Below are 13,787 nucleotides of genomic sequence, written 5' to 3'. Positions count from 1 at the left end.
AAAAAGAGTGACTTACCCAGAATCACCCAGTAAGGATTTATCTGAGGTTAGATTTGTACTCAGGTCCCCCTGACTCTAAGTTTAGGGTCTCCTAATAGTTTCAGCCAAAAGGTAGTTTCAGCAGATCCCCTGGTCTCTAGTCCCATTCTTTTTCAAATCACCCTCTGCCCTGAGAACATCTGACCATGCCCTCCTTGACTCAGAAAATTTTCATTGACTCCTTATTGCCTCTAAACCGAAATATAAAACCCTCAATCTGGCATTAAAACTTTTTGCTATTTCCCATTTTCTTTTCTACTCTTATTTTATAGTATCATCCAGGTCCTGTCTATTCTGATTAAATGGCAGACAAGCTGGTCCCTGTACATGCCTGCAGTCTCTCCCTTCTGTTTAAGACAGCCTGCAACCTTTTCTTTTCTCATTTCTGCTCACTGGAATCCTTAGTTCCATTTTAGGTAAAGGTCCAGTATCACTTTGTACAGGAAGCCTTCTCTGATTCCCTCAGTTGCTAATATCTAATATGCCCCCATTACCTTGTAGCTACATTATATATACTTCATATCTATTTATATGGATGTATTAGTTTTATCCTATAGAATATAAATTTCTTGAGGGCAGGAATCATATAATCTTTGGATACATATACAAATACTATATGCTTAGTACAGTATACAGTAGCCACTTACTAAATGCTGTCATCCCTGAAGTTATCAGGACTCTCTCTCTCTCTCCTAAATTCACTTTGTATAAAATTTATAGCTATTTATTCTTGAATATCGTGTATCCCCTTACCTCCTTCCAGCAGAATTTTAGCTCCTTGAAGGAGTGCCCAGTGCCTAATTTAGTGTTTAGCACATATTAAGAGTTTAATGGGATTATAGTTCTAAAGATAGAAGGGAACACAGAAACCACAAATTACAAATTCCTCATCTTACAGATGAAGAAACTGAGTCCTGGAGACCTTGATTTGTCCAAGGTCACATAGATAGATGGATTTGAACCCCTATCCTCTGACTAGAAAATGCTGAACCAGAACTTGATCTCCATTCTCAATCCTCATCTTTCAATTTCCTCTAAGACCCCTTTCAAGCCTCTTCCTGAAGAGGAGAAGTCACAATTCATGGTTCAGTCAGTCCCAGATAGTTAAATGAGATTCCAGTGGTTTCTGCCTGGTACAAGGTGTCTCAGCCCCCTGCACGGGTACAGAGGCTTCTTTCAGATAAGGTAAGCCACAAACTTTTACAAGTCGATAAATTAATTCTTGTTTACCAAGCTGTCTTCTCCCCATCAGCTAAACCCATCACTGTAAATTGCATGCCTGTGCTTGTCTCAGAGATGCACTCAGATAATCAGGCAGCCACCATGGGCTTAATAGGGGCTGATGAAGAGCAGGAAAACATTTCCAAAGAATTGAGGAAGCAGAGATGGGGCTTTTAGATTGCTGTGGCTGCCTGAGTGAGCAAAAGATGGAGTGGGGATGGTGGTGGGAATAGGGGATGCTATCCCCCATCCGCTCACGTCTCCCACAAAATGTACACAGACAGCGACCCCTGAATTCCTGTCGACCCTTTGAGTCACTTTCTTGTCTCCTCTGTTAGTGAGCCCTTTGAGGACAGAGCCATCTTTTTTTTTTCTCTCTTTTCCCCAGTAGGACACATTGTAAAGTGCTTGGAATGTACATAATTTTATTTGGGTCTCACAACTGTTCTGTACAGGGCAGCTATCATTCGCTCCATGTCATAAGTGTAATAGTCAGGAAAAAAAATAAAATAAAACAGAAAACTATCTTGGATCCTTGGGGCCTTTTTAAGATCTGTTGAATTCAATGCAATGTAATGCAATTCACTGCAGGAGCATAAGGATCATAGATTTGGCTTCAAGAGTTATCCCTTGGCAAGTGGGTACAGAGAAATAAGTGTTAATTTTAGAGTCAGAGAGTCTGAGTTCATATCCTTCATCTGTCACTTAAAGGTTTTATAATCTTGACAAACTTGATCAATTTCTGGACCTCAGTTTCCTCATTTGTAAAAGAAGAGGGTTGGGCTAGATCACCTCTGAACTCCTTTTTGGCTCTAAGTAATATCACTGCTTTAGAGCTTGGACTCAGAGATCATCCACTTTAACCCTTACTTTTACAGATTGGGAAACTGAGATTCATGAAAATAAAATGATTTCACTAAAGTCACTTAAACCCACTAGAACCAATGCTCTTTTCACTGTTTCCCTTCCCTGGGCAGCCTGTTGGAAAGAATACTTCATTTAAGATCAGATCTGAGTTCAAATGTTGGCTCTGCTATTTACTACTTGAATGTCCTTAAGCAAATTCTTCTCCGGGCCTGTTTTCTCATCTGTAAAATGAGGGTCATAATAGCACCTACCTGCCAGGATTGATGTGAGGATCAAATGTGATAATATTTATAAGCACTTAACACAGTGTCTGGCACATAAGAGGGGCATAATAAATGCTTGTTCCCTTCCCTTTACTCTTGAGAGACCCCAAGCAAAATGGTGTCATTCCCTATTGTACCTGTGAGAGACTGTGCCGCTGCTTGGTGTCCAACAGATGCAAGAGGAAGCCCAGATCCTTGGGGTCTTTCCCAGCTAGAGGCTCCAAGTTGTGAATAGCAGCTACAAGTTCTCTCTTCTTTAACTGGAGGAAACCCAGCCGGGCCTGGGCAGGCTCAGACCTGGGAGTGGGTCCAAGGACTTCTTGTAGATGTTCAAGAGCTTTCTCATAGCAACCTGTTTGAAGGAGAAAGTAGAAAGGAAGGTCAGAAGGACTGCTGTACCATGCAAGGAAAACTCAGGGAACAAGAGGATAGATAAGTTGCAAATTTGGAGTCAGAAGTTTGGGTTCAAATCTTCACTCCACTGCTGGGTGACCTTCAACAGAACACAACTTCTAAGACCTCAGTTTCCTCATCTGTGGGGAGGGTGGGGATTGATTCAGATCCCTTTCAACTCAGAATTTAGATTTCTATCACAGTAACATAGTAACATAGGCTTCCAACAGTAACAATGTCATGCTGCAACATTTTACATTCTCCTTTTAAAACACTAAGATTTACCAAACAATTTATATGCTATCTCATCTGACCATATGTAGATTATCTCATTGGATCATGGACATGATATCATCTAGTTCTCAAAACAACACCTTGACATAAGAATTACAGACATAATTATTGACATTTTATAGATGAGGAAGCTGAGAATCAAAGAGAGTCAGCAACTTGCCCAGAATTATGTAGCTAGTTAAGAGTTTGACATTTGAACCCAGATGTTGTCTTTATTCAAGGAGTTTCTCCTCTCCAACACAAACTGACTGATTCACATTTATTCCTATATTGTATATAATGGAAAGCAGTCTTAAAACAAGGTGTTCTTCACTTTTAGCCCCTATGTAATGTTCTACCTCTACTTTTCTTATGCACTTATCCCTTTCTGTTTTTGTCTTGTTACCCTCTGAATAACTGCCTTATCTCTCCTGCTAGAATGTGAGCTCCTTGAGGGCAGGAGACATCTTTTTTTCTCTCTTCTTTTTAGTATTTAATGTGTTTAAGATGAATATGATTTCATTTGAGGCACAGTCCTGTGAAAGACCTGCTATAACTTGTCCTATTTTATACATGTGACATTTAGAAAAAAAAAGAAACACACAAAACCCTCTAATTCTTTGGGCCTTTTTAAGATCTGCTGAATTCAATGCAAGGCAACTCAATGTTCACTATGTTCCCTGAGAATCAGCATAGAGGATAGAATGAAGGACTTGAGATCAGGAAGAAAAGACTGGTGGGAGACATGATAGCTGCTTTCAAGAGCCTATTCGTTGTGACATGGAAGAGGGATTAGTCTTGTTCTCTGCATGGCCCCCAGAGACCAGGCCCAGAAGTAGTAGGTACAGGCTCTGCACCCCTGATTTCACCTTTTAAGTTCAATAAAAAGGTAATATCTCCTACTTAGATTCCACCAGTATCTTCCCATTACAAAGGCTATAGATTCAGGTTCCTTCAAGTCCTTGACTTTGAAGGTGAGTATTTCTGCTCACATTCATTGCTATTGGTTCTGCTGGACTTTGCTTTCAGTCAGTTCATCAATAAATATTTATTAAGCACCTACTATGTGCTAGACACTGTTCTAAGTGCTAGAAACAAAAGAATCCTCATCTTTGTCATCAAGAAGCTTCCAGTCTAATGGAGGAGACAGCATGCAAACCAATATATATATATACACAGGCTGTATTCAAGATAAACAGGAACTAATTAATAGGAAGAAGGCACTGGAATTAAAAGGGATTAAAGAAAGCATCCTGTAGAAGGTGAGATTTCAGCTGTTACTTTAACTGCCTGTTGCTGAACCCTAACAACAACTGGACCTGTCTCTCCTCCTTGTAGTTGATATTTCCTTTATGGGATTTAGCCCCTAATTAGAATATGAGCTCTTTAAGAGCAGGGACAATCTGGTTTGTCCATTTGTATTCTTATCACTTAGCATGGTTTTTGGCACACAATAATTACTTAATAAATGCTTTCCCATCTCATGCCATTTGATATAGAACACTCATAACAAATTTCCTGGGAAAGCAGCATTCTTACCTGTCAAAATCAAAACATCCACAAGGAGGATTCTCCAGCTGGATTTTGTGGCATCTATTTTAATGAGCGCTTCTCCGATGGCCAGCAGTTTTTCAGAGGCTTCTTCCCTAGGAAGGCTCCTGTCTGAAGCCAGCTGGTTCAGCCCAGTTCTACAGTGGGAGTAGAGGCCTTGAGTGATGAAGGCCTGGGCTTCTTGCTTCAGTGACAAGATCTCAGGGACCACACCTGCCATATCCAAGGTAAGAGCAGAGATGATGCTGTCCACAGCCTCCTATGATGACAGTCAACAGTGAAGGATTAGTCTCAGGATGGGAGAATTCAATCAGGGCTCCAAACTCTCCCTTCCAGAAGGTTGTGGAATACTAATAGAATTTCCACTTGTATTTGTATTCTCAGGGCTTACACAATGCCGAGCATACAACAAGCACTTAATAAATGCTCGTTGATATGACTGACAGATATATGATATAGTTAGGTGGCTTTGTGGATAGAATCTTGGACTTGAGGCAGGAATAGCTGAGTTGGGATTCTGCCTTATGCTTACTTAGCTGCATGACCTTCATAAGTAATTTAATTTTTCTGAGCCTTTAGTTTCCTCATATATAAATAATAAGAGCATCTACATCAATATTTATTGTGTGGATTCAATGAGATAATATTTGTAAACCCCAGAAAGCCATATGAATGCTAGCTATTATTATTTATATCATCTAATTATATTATTTTTCAGGCAACTAGGTGATATTATAGTGCATAGAGCACCAGTCCTGGAGTTGGGAAGAATCGTCTTCCTGATTTCAAATGTAGCCTTAGATCCTTCCTAGCTAGATGACCCTGGGCAAGTCACTTAACCCTCTTTACCTCAATTTTCTCATCTATAAAATGAGTTGGAGGAAGAAATAGGAAACCGTTCCAGGATCTTTGCAAGAAAAGCCCAAAGTGGGGTTGCAAAGAGTCAGCCAACTGAAAAATGACTAAACAACAAAAAATCATATGATATATGATATGATAACACGTAATTTTATAGATTAACTAGGCCAGCCCACACATGAACAAGAAGGCTTTCAACTGCATGCCCAACAAATGTTCCTCCCAACTTCTGGTCCAAGATTTCCAGTGAGGGGAAGTCCACAGCCTCATATTTGTGGCTGTTGGCCAGTCATTCAGTCATGTTTGATTCTTGATGACCCCAGGGACCATAGCATGCCAGGATCTTCTATCTTTTACTATCTCCCTAAATTTGGCCAAGGTCATGTTTGTTTCTTCCATGACACCATCTATCCATCTCATCCTCTGCTGTGTCCTTTTCCTTTTGCCTTCTAGGCCTTAACTTTATATATACATCACTTATTTTAGTGCCTTCCTTCTGAGACTACTTGTTTCTCGCTGTCTTCTCTGTATGTGGCTGTTCACATATTGTCTCCCCCATTACACTGTGTGATCCTTGAGGGCAAGGTCTTTTTTTTTCATTATTGACATTTGGTTTAGTACCTAGTTCATAATAGGTGATTTAATATTAATAGTAACAATTATTATTATTACAATCAATTATAAATAATTGTAATTATGTTATATAAACATATAATTATAATACTAAATCTTACTAATTAATTAAATAGTTAATAATTAATGAATATTTGTTGACTGATTCAGGCAATTTTCCCTTGCATTTGCCTACTTGTACCTTCTGCCCAATGCTCCTGTTTCTGCTTTTGGAGCCAAGAAGCACCAGAATAATTCCTCTTTCCAATGATTGAAGATAGCTGGCATGTATCTCCTAAGGCTTTTCTTCTCCAGGATAAACATCCCCAGTTCTTTCCATCACTTTCCACCTGCCATGACAGTTTGCCATCTGAGATGCCCTGCTCTGGAATCCTCCCCAGCTTCTGAGTATTCCTCCCAAATGGAGCTCCAGCTGGGATATAACTAGCACCGTTCCCTCTCTCATTCTGGACCCAGTAGGGCTTGGCCACCATATCACACCTGACACAGTAATTAAAAAGTCATCAAATGTCTTTTTACTCAATGGCCCTACAAGTCTGGAAGTATGAATATTGTTATCATACAGATATCATTATTATGTTATTATACATGGTATAATACAGATAAGAAAATAGAAGCATAGGGAACTGCACAAACTCACATAGTGAGCTGAGATTTAAAATCAAGTTGACAAACATTTATTAAACACTTAATATTTGTCAGACACTGTGCTAAGCACTAGGGGTACAAAGAAAGGCAAAAGTCAATTCCTGCCTTCAAGGAATTTGCAATCTAATGGGATGGACTACATTATGTAGAAACAAGATGCAAATTGCATAAATTGGAGGTGATCTCAGAGATTGATATTCAGGGCTTCAGGACACAAGGCTGACATCTTCCTTCTAGGTCAGGCTTATCTTTTTTTAATAATAGCTTTCTATTTTCAAAATACATGCAAAGATAATTTTCAACATTTACCCTTGAAAAACTCCATGTTTCAAGTTTTTTCCCTTCCTTCCCCATAGCCTCTCCCCTAGACAGCAAGCAATATAATATAAGTTAAATATGTGCAATTCTTCTATATATATATTGCCACATTTATCATGCTGCACAAGAAAAATCAGATTAAAAAGGGAAAAAAATGAAAAAGAAAGAAAAAAGTCAAACAGACAACAAAAAGGTACAAATGCTATGTTGTGATTCACATTCAGTTCCTATTGTCCTATCTCCGGAGACAGATGGCTCTCTCCATCACAGGATTATTATTGGGACTGGCCTGAATCAGCTCATTGTTGAAAAGAGCCACGTCCATCAGAATTAATCATCCTATAATCTTGTTACTGTATATAATATTCTCTTGATTCTATTTACTTCACTTAACATCAGTTGATAAAAGTCTCTCCAGGTCTTTCTGAAATCATCCTGCTGATTGTTTCCTATAAAACAATAATATTCCACAACATTCATAGACCATAATTTATTCAGCCATTCCCCAACTGATAGGCATCCACTCAGTTTCCAGTTTCAGGCTTGTCTTTACTTCACAAACAACAACCATTCATTTCTTCTTAGATATGTTGTGCCCAATTTTGTCAGAGCCTGTTTTTTCCTACTTGGGCTTGGCTAGAAATCTATCTCTAAGTAAAATATCCACTCTATGGCATTCCTAACCAGGGGCCATTTTGACAAGATTATCTTTAAATAATGAGCTTCTACAGGAAGGAGTCCTGCCCTAGGTATTATGGGAAAGAGGGGAGAAGTATAAGAAGTTATCCCTGTCCCATATGAAGTTGTGTGGATCTAGTTGATCTGGTGGAAAACAATTATATTATTGTTTCAGTCATGTATTACTCTTTATGACCCCACTTGGGGTTTTCTTTGCAAAGGTACTGGAGTTGTTTGCCATTTACTTCTTCAGTTGATTTTACAAGTGAAGAAACTGAGGCAAAAGGGACTAAGTGCCTTGCCTAGGATCACCCAGCTAGGAAGTGTCTGAGACCAGAGTTGAATTTGGAAATTCGAATCCTCCTGAGTCCAGGCCCAATGCTCCATTCATGGTGCCATCTAGCTGACCATTATTTCTCATTAAATATTTGCAATGAAATCTCAGTCTACTTTGCCTAACAATAATAACGGTAATAGTTAACATTCATATAGTGACTTAAGATTTACAAAGTACTTTACATATGCCTGGGCCTTGACCCCTGAAATTAAAAACAAGAATTTCCAAAAACCTTGGCAACCTTCCTTGGAGAGAGGGACAGATAATTTTACTAAATACAGAACCAATCTGGGTTCTACATGACCTATTTTTAATATCTATTATTATTATTTCCCCCTTTTCTTTCTTAGAACTTGAACTGCTAACTGTATCAGGAAACACAAACAAGCTGCATGAAGGAGCTGATTATATCTAGAGAAGTCACTTCTAATTACCAGGATAAAGATTAGTCTACTGCACAAAGATTGGTCTAAAAAAGGAGGCTGACTGGATGGCAGCCAAAATATGAGGCCATGTGGTCCTGAAGCAGGGTGCCAGTCCTGCCCTATCAAGCAACATCATATCACATCACATCATATCATATTAAGTATCACATCATATCATATATTGTTAGGGCTGGAAAAGATCATAGAAATCACTTAATCCAGAGGTTCTCAAACTTTATTGTATCCTGAGTATTAGATGAATTCCATGGATGCCTTTTCATATTTATGATTTTGGATGTATAAAATAACATCCACAGATTGCAAAGGGAATCAGTTACACTGAAATGCAGTTTATCTCTACTTATTACTCTATCATCTCTCTCTTTCTCTTTTATATTTATCTATTCATATCTATCCATATCTATATATATGTATATATATATATATCTGTCACTATCTATAAATATATCTATTATCTGCCAATCTATTGTCATTTATCCATTTATATTTGGATATATATTTGGATAAATTATCCATTTATATCTATCTATTTATTCATATATACATATCTCTATCTGGTTGTCTATATACATATATATATATACATATAAATTTATCTATACATATATATGTGTGTGTATGTATGTTTCTCTCTGTCCCTGTTTCTTTTTCTGTCACTTATTTTCAGGCTCTGGATTAAGAATTCCTTTTATACTATGCCCAAAGGGCTATCAAACTGTACATACATACCTTGTGATCCAGTGGTGTCTTTATTGGGCCTGTATCCCAAAGAGATCATGAAAAAGGGAAAAGGACCCCCATGTGTCAAAATGTTTGTAGCAGCCATTTTTGTGGTTGCAAGAAACTGGAAACTGAGAGGATGTCCATCAGTTGGTGAATGGCTGAATAAGTTATAGTATGTGTTATGAAATATTTTCTACAAGAAACAGTTAGCAGGATGATTTCAGAGAGATCTGGAGAAATTTACATGAACTGATGTTAAGTGAAATGAGCAGAACTAGCAACAGCAAGTTTATGCAATGATCAATTCTGATGGACGTGGCTCTTTTCATCAATGAGATGATTCAGACCAGTTCCAATAGTCTTGTGATGGAGAGAGCCATCTACACCCAGAGAGAGGACTGGGGGACTAAGTGGATCACAACATAGTATTTCCAATTTTTTTTATTATTGTTTGCTTGCATTTTGTTTTCTTTGTTACTTTTTTCCTTTTTGAGCTGATTTTTCTTGCGCAGCAAGGTAATTGTAGAATTATGTATAGATTAATTGTTTAGCATATTGGATTGCTTGTCATCTGGGGAGGAGGTGGAGGAAGAGAAGGAAAAAATTTGAACACATGCTTTTGCAAAGATGAATGTTGAAAATTATCTATGCATATGTTTAGAAAATAAACAGCTCTAAGAAAAAAAAAGAAAAAAAAAGGCAGGGGGAAGAATCCCTGTTCTAACCCAATTGACTCATTTTAGGATGGAATAAACCAAGTCCAAAGGTTAAGTGATTTATCCATGTTCACATAGACAGTGAATGTCAAAGGCAGAAATTGAAGCCAAATGGACTTGGTTTGATTCTTGTATTCCTTCTGATGCATGATCCAACTTAGTTTCCTAAGGTTTATTTAAGTGCCACAAAGATATTTTCTTTTTAAAGTCCTGCCCTGTGGTTCCATTGTTGGGAAACTACTAGTATAAATACTAAATACTTCCTCCACTGAAGCAGATTGGACATCTCCTCTGAGAACTGCCTGCACATATGGAGATGTGTGATTTTGCTATGATCATTAAGCCAGGATGCGTCACAAGCAGAAAACAAGCCCAAATCTTATGGGCTCCAAGTTGTCCCTCCATCCAGTATACCACACTGTCTTTCATCCATCTTTAGTGTATCATTAAAGAAATAAGTATCTTCCCTTCTCCCAACATTTCCCAATTTGGAAAGTTCTAATTAATTGACATAGTACATATTTTACTCAGTCCTCAGTGACCCACAAAAGTAGAGCCAGAAAGAAAACAGAGGTTGAAATTAAAAATGGATAATAGCATCAACAGGAATTTTTATTACTATAGACATTAGTTTAATAATTTCTCCATCCCTTCCTATAGGGCCAAAATAATTGGATTTTGCATCTTTTCCCTAACCATTGTTCTTGAGCCCATGGAAATGGGGAGGCAGCATGTGGTAGGTATTGACAAACTTAGGGTCATAAGATCATAGAGGAAGACCTGGAAGGGACCGCAGAGGATTAAACATTTTCTTTATCAGAGGGAGAAACTGAGGTCCAGAGAGATTGAATAACTACCTCAATGACCCACAGGTGGCACAGATCTGGGATCAAAATCCAGACCTTTTATCACAGTATCAGTTCTTACCACTATCCTCCCTTCCTTCCTTCCTCTCTCCCTTCCTTCCTTCTTTCCTCTCTCCCTCCTTCCCTTCCTTCCTTCTTCACTCCCTCCTTCCTTCCTTCCTGCTCTCCCTCCTATCCTCTGGTAGATTACAACCTATATGTTCTTTGTGGTCCCATTTCTGTGGATAACTGAGGACTGACCTTACAACAGGTAAAGCACATGATTTCTTGGTTGCTTAGAATTTTCCAAAGTTTTAAATACCTTTTTATCCATTTCTGCAAAGACCAAGACAAGAACTCTTAAGCAGTTTTTGGAAATTTCCTAGAGATACCCCTGGGTGAAGGCAAATAAATTAAAGAAACATGAAAGGGAGCTGCCCTTGAGGTAGGACAACTGGAGTTTTAGGACACTGCTTGCATCTAAGTCTCCTATGATTCTATGATCTCTGAGGTGCTTTTCTGTGCTAAACCTATAATCAACCTATTCACTGAACGGTGTCTTTAAAATGAGAAGCTCCCCTAGCGTATTTAAACATTTGTTCACAGACCATTAAGTGCTTGGTGGGGAGGAAATAAAGACTCAAATGGATCTGATGCCAGAATGTGAGCCATTTGGAAAACAGGACTCAATTGTAAAAATCTGGTTTATATTCAAATTTTTAGGAGTTTATTTAGAGGTTAACATCTTCCATAAAATTAAACAGGCCCATTCTGATCTTTGATCTGAGTGGGTCCAGCTTTAGGGTATATCTCTTATCTAGTCCAAAGACCTTTGTCTCTAATTGTCCAAGAAATGAGGGAGACATCTTTGTAATTCTCTCCCCAGCTGTCTATCATCAAAAGCTCCTTACTTCTCCAAAATATGGATTGTCATACCTTCTGCTGATTCAGAACCAGATGCATAAATGCCCGACCACACAGAGCCTGCACATTGGTAGGGTCAGTCTTGAGAATGGTGTTGAAGTCATAAATGGCTGTTTTCTTCTGGCCTAAGTGACCATAGCATCGGGCTCTGGCCAGGAGGGATTCCCTTGCCTGACTTCCTGGAAAAGAGAAGAAATAGATAGACAAGTTAGGCTACACTATGCACTGGAAACTAATGGGGTGCCCATCAATTCAGCATTTAATATAAACTATAGTTGAGATTTCCTTGAGTTGAATTGAGAGTGACCTATGAGTATATGGATAGGAACAAACCACAGGTATATAGTTTAGGGGCTGTCTCTAAGATAGGAGCCAATCTCTGTAAGCCCAGAGCCTAGGTCATGACTTATTATCTGAAACCTTCTCCAAGTTCCATCACTTCTAATGAGGACTGACACACAGTGCATTATGTAGATTATAAACATCTTTCTTTAGTCTAATTCATGGAAGGCATCAGACATGATTACAGTTAATGTGACAGGAAGGGAGGAAGGAGGGAAGGAAAGAACTATATTAGGAAAGAAGGAAGAAAAGGAATGAGGGAGGAATGGAGGGAGAAAAGAAGAAAAAAGGAGGGATGAAGGAAGGGAAAAGTGAAGGAAGGAGGAAGAAAGAAGTAAGGGAGGAAGGAAGAGAAGAAGGAAAACAGGAAGGAGGAAGGAAAGGAGGAAGGGAGGAAAGAAAGAAGAGAAGGGATAGAGAAAAAAGGAAAGAGAAAGAAAGGAAGGAGAGGTAAGAAAGGAAGGGAGGGCATGATTTGGATTTCCAGAAATGCAGGAACGTACCTGAGGAAAGAATTGAGCCAGTGTTTATAGAAAGTATTTATATGCAAGTAAATAACTTGTTTTAAAGCTTTGGGGAAACAGTTTTGTTAAGTGGATTAGATTTCCATTGAAATGACTGACATCAGTAAAATATTTGGCAAAATTTTACTTCCAAGACATCAAGCAAAGTAAATTTTTGTCCAGCTTTATTACATATGACAAATTAGATGATTTTAAGCTAATGCATTATACTGCACATGCTCCCCCAATCATGTTCACTATGCACCCTGACAAGGACATTTTTTATGTATTCATTTAAAATTATTGTTGTTTTTGTTTTTGTATCACCTTTATTTCAAATCTCTCTCTTCCCTGTACTTTATTCAGAGAGGGGTTTTTTACCAGTCAAGTTATAAGAAAGAAGAAAAAAGTATCTCAATAAAATTAATCTACCACTTAAATCTGATGGTATATGGAATATTGCAGACTTGTTCCCAACCTCTTCAAAGAAGGGAAGAGGTATATGCAATTTTTCTTATTTTCTTTGGGGAGAAGCTTGGCCATGAACAATGATAATGTTCATACTCAGTGGATATTTTTTCCTCTGTTTTTTTTTGGGGGGAATTTCCATTGTTATCACTATATATATAGTTTTCTTTGCCTCCCTTACTTCTCTCTGCATCAGCTAAAACAAATTTTCTAATATTTCTATATATTCTTAATATCAATCATTTCTCATGGAATGATGAATATTTCATTTCCTTCATATATGCAATTTATTTAGCCATTTCTAACGCTTTGGGCATTTACTCAATTCCAATTTTCCTTCAGGAAAAGTGGTACTACGACTATTTTGCTAGATGGAGGGACTTGTTTTTGTCTTTGACATTCTTGGTGTATTTACGCTCAAAGATTAGTATTTCTGGGTCAAAGGATATAATAACAATTTTATTTTCAGCTGTGTGATCCCAATTAGCATTTTCTTAACAAAGATACTGTAGTAGTTTGTCATTTCCTTTTCTAGCTCATTTTGCAGATGAAGAAACTAAGACAAACAGGGTTAAGTAATTTGCCCAGGGTCACAATTAGTGAGTGTCTGAGGCCAGATTTGAACTTAAAAAGATGAGTCTTTTTGACTTCAAGACTGTCACTCTATCCACTATAGTGCCACCTAACTACATATGTTTTGTGATGGTCTCTGGCTTAAGGGAGTCCCTCTTGGGATGATGT

At 38.1% G+C, this 13,787-nt stretch overlaps 1 protein-coding gene across 1 annotated transcript in view; it reads right to left on the bottom strand.

Annotated features, from left to right (window-relative positions):
• TTC34 (tetratricopeptide repeat domain 34) overlaps positions 1 to 13,787 on the bottom strand; it is a 57,700-nt gene that overhangs the window by 16,961 nt on the left and 26,952 nt on the right. Inside the window, exons 5-7 of the mRNA XM_051988766.1 lie at positions 11,746 to 11,912; positions 4,596 to 4,866; positions 2,528 to 2,742 (exon numbers count right to left, since the gene is read on the bottom strand). Coding sequence (XP_051844726.1) covers positions 2,528 to 2,742; positions 4,596 to 4,866; positions 11,746 to 11,912 — 653 coding nt within the window. The remainder of the gene's footprint in view (positions 1 to 2,527; positions 2,743 to 4,595; positions 4,867 to 11,745; positions 11,913 to 13,787) is intronic.

The sequence above is a fragment of the Antechinus flavipes genome, chromosome 3 (genome assembly GCF_016432865.1).
Source record: "Antechinus flavipes isolate AdamAnt ecotype Samford, QLD, Australia chromosome 3, AdamAnt_v2, whole genome shotgun sequence".
Lineage (NCBI taxonomy): Eukaryota > Metazoa > Chordata > Mammalia > Dasyuromorphia > Dasyuridae > Antechinus > Antechinus flavipes.
Note: the sequence above shows the minus strand (reverse complement) of the source record. Positions and strands in the feature narration are given on the sequence as shown.